Source organism: Panicum hallii, chromosome 6 (assembly GCF_002211085.1).
Source record: "Panicum hallii strain FIL2 chromosome 6, PHallii_v3.1, whole genome shotgun sequence".
Lineage (NCBI taxonomy): Eukaryota > Viridiplantae > Streptophyta > Magnoliopsida > Poales > Poaceae > Panicum > Panicum hallii.
In genome coordinates, this window is record NC_038047.1 from 3,839,869 (window position 1) to 3,842,710 (window position 2,842).

The 2,842-nt window shown below is 42.4% G+C and overlaps 1 protein-coding gene across 1 annotated transcript; it reads left to right on the top strand.

Annotated features, from left to right (window-relative positions):
* The first annotated feature begins 219 nt into the window (after positions 1–219).
* LOC112896886 (putative late blight resistance protein homolog R1B-11) lies at positions 220–1,887 on the top strand. Its single transcript, XM_025965008.1, has 2 exons — positions 220–618; positions 1,564–1,887. The coding sequence occupies exons 1-2, from the start codon at positions 220–222 to the stop codon at positions 1,885–1,887; spliced, it is 723 nt and encodes a 240-aa protein (XP_025820793.1).
* The last annotated feature ends 955 nt before the right edge of the window (positions 1,888–2,842 follow it).

Sequence of the window (2,842 nt, forward strand, 5' to 3'; positions counted from 1 at the left end):
TCTCAAGTTTATCAAATGGAACCTCTAAGTTTTGATGATTCCAAAAGGTTGTTTTTCAAAAGAGCATTTGATTCGGAGAGTTCATGTTATCCTCACTTGGAAGATGTTCCAGACAGAATATTAAGAAAATATGGTGGTCTACCTTTGGCAATTGTTACTGTATCTAGCATCTTAACCAATGAGCTTGCAAAAGCAGAATGGGACAGGGTACTAAGCGCTATGGGTTCTGCACTTGCAAACAAACCTGATGCTAAGAAGATGACCAGTATAATAGCCCTGAGTTACTTTGATGTTCCTCGCCATCTGAGAACTTGTTTGTTGTACTTGAGTGCGTTCCCAGAAGATTGTGAGATCAACAAAAATTGTTTGATCAATAGATGGATTGCAGAAGGGCTCATTCATGAGGAAGAAGGGCGAACTAAATATGAAATTGGTGAGGGTTATTTTAATGATCTCATCAATAGAAGCATGATCAAACCTGTTGATGTAAAGTACGGTCAGGCAAAGGCATGTCGAGTCCATGACATCATTCTTGACTACATCAAGTGCAAGGCTGCAGAAGAGAATTTTGTAGCTCTGTCAGATGCTTCAGAGCATGTATACACTACAGAATACAAGGTTCGTAGGCTTTGTGTCAGCAACCACATTGAAGAAAATGTTGCCATATGGGCAGACCCGATGTTATATCACGTTCGATCAGTTACAATATTTGGACAGCCCGTGAAAACGTCTTTGTTGCCTTCCACTGCTCTTCGTGTGTTGAACCTAGGAGATTGCTGGAGCATGGAAGACCGTCATCTTGTAAGTTTTGAAAATCTGTTTCATCTCAAGTACTTGTGTCTCTCAGGTTCAATAACTAAGCTCCCAGAGAGAGATATAGGGGAACTGCAATATCTACAAACCCTGGATGTACAAGGTATCAGCATTGAATTGCTTCCATCCACCATCACCAAACTACAACGACTGGCACATTTATATGTTGATAGTAAAACTAGATTTCCAGATGGAGTGATCGGGCAGATGCACAGTTTAGAAGAGATGAGGGAGTATGGAGTCGGATCCTACGAACTAAGGAAGTCTCTGCAAGAACTCAGTAAACTAACCAAGCTGAGGGCATTAGAAATTATATGGTATTTTGATTCACACGAACACTCGGAAGGACTAAGGCGAGCTGAGGGCTGTCACAGTTGTGTGGGAACCTTATTATCTTCATGCAACCTTTATAATCTATATATCACGGACTGCTTTAGTCACAACATGTACCTACTGTCGATGGATTCATGGCACCCTGCTGCTCCCTGTAGCCTCCGGAAGCTCTGCTTAGAACAATGCAGCATCTGTAAGGTGCCACATTGGATGGGTTCGCCTGGAAATCTCGTGCTGCTAAAACTGCAATTTGTCATCTGTTTGGGTCCAGAGGATGTTGAGATCCTTAGAGCGATACCCAGTTTACTTTTTCTCAAACTAGCTATTTTCGGAGGCACCAACGGAAGGATCACTGTCCATGGCAGAAATGGATTCAGAAGTCTGAAATATCTATACCTGAGTATTGATTTTTGCAAGACCGCGCTGGAGTTTCAAGTGGGATCAATGCCAAAGCTTGAGCATGTGAAGCTCCGGAACGCTGTGCATAAATGGTGCCTGAATGGTGCTTCTGATTTGGGTATCCAGCACCTCTCCGCTCTCAGCAAGGTTGAGGTCAAAATTAATGGAAACTGCAGATACGACACCAACTACAATCCAACAGAAGATGAGAATGATGGTGCTATCAGATGGGTTTCAAGTGCCATTAATGGTGCCATCGTGACACTTCCCAACCGTCCCACTATCAGATTCAAAACAATGCATGTTGAGGAGTGTGTGCATTATGATGAGGAGTGTGTATAGTTCAAATATATAAGAGCCTGCTTGGTTTGCTACCAATTTTTACCATGCCAAAATCAAGGCATGCCAACAAGATTTGGCTATAATTGGTTCATGTCTAAAAGTTGGTCACTTTGACCAAAATCATGGCAAGTTACTAGAAACTTCTTAAACTTTATAAGAGATGGTTGCCATATTTTAGCACTAAACTAATTGAATACCTAAATTTCTTGCCAACAATTTAGCATGTCCTAATTTTGGCAAGCTAAGATATTGGTTTGCTAGGATTTTGTCTGGGCAAAAATTGGCATCCAACCAAACAGGGTCTAAGTCCCCCTCCTGAACTGCATGCATTGATGATTCCATCCACCATTAATGTTTAATATTGACCGAGTGGCTCAAAATTTTGCAAATTGGAGAGGAGCAGAAAGAGCAAGGACAGACGGATAGACTGAACAAGAGGTACCAAAGTTCACACTCGAGGGTGTCAATTAGACGGCAGGCTAGTGCGGAGGAGGGAGAGGAATTATAACACTTATTTTCGTCGGCCTAGATTAAACCGACGAAAATATAACACTTATTTTCGTCGGCCTGGTTAAGCCGATGAAAATAGTACCTCTGTTTCACTTATTTTCGTCGGCCTAGGTTAAGCCGACGAAAATAGTACCTTTATTTTGTCGGCCCGATTCAGGCCAACGAAAATAAGTGCAGATTCGTCGGCTTGTGTAAGCCGACGAACTAATTTAACAGTTTTCGTCGGCTTTCCATAGGCCGACGAAAATAAATCTGGCCGACGAAATTGAACTGTTTTGGTGTAGTGGAAGATACCGACAAAGAGGAAGAAGATACCTATGAAGAGGAAGGATCAGGAGCAGCAAGAGGGCAACTAGAATAAAACCCCGCATGAGTTTGTTGTGGGTGCTATCTGCATGGGCGATCGTACCCAGTCCAAGGTGATGTGTTTCTTCTTGGTGGAAAG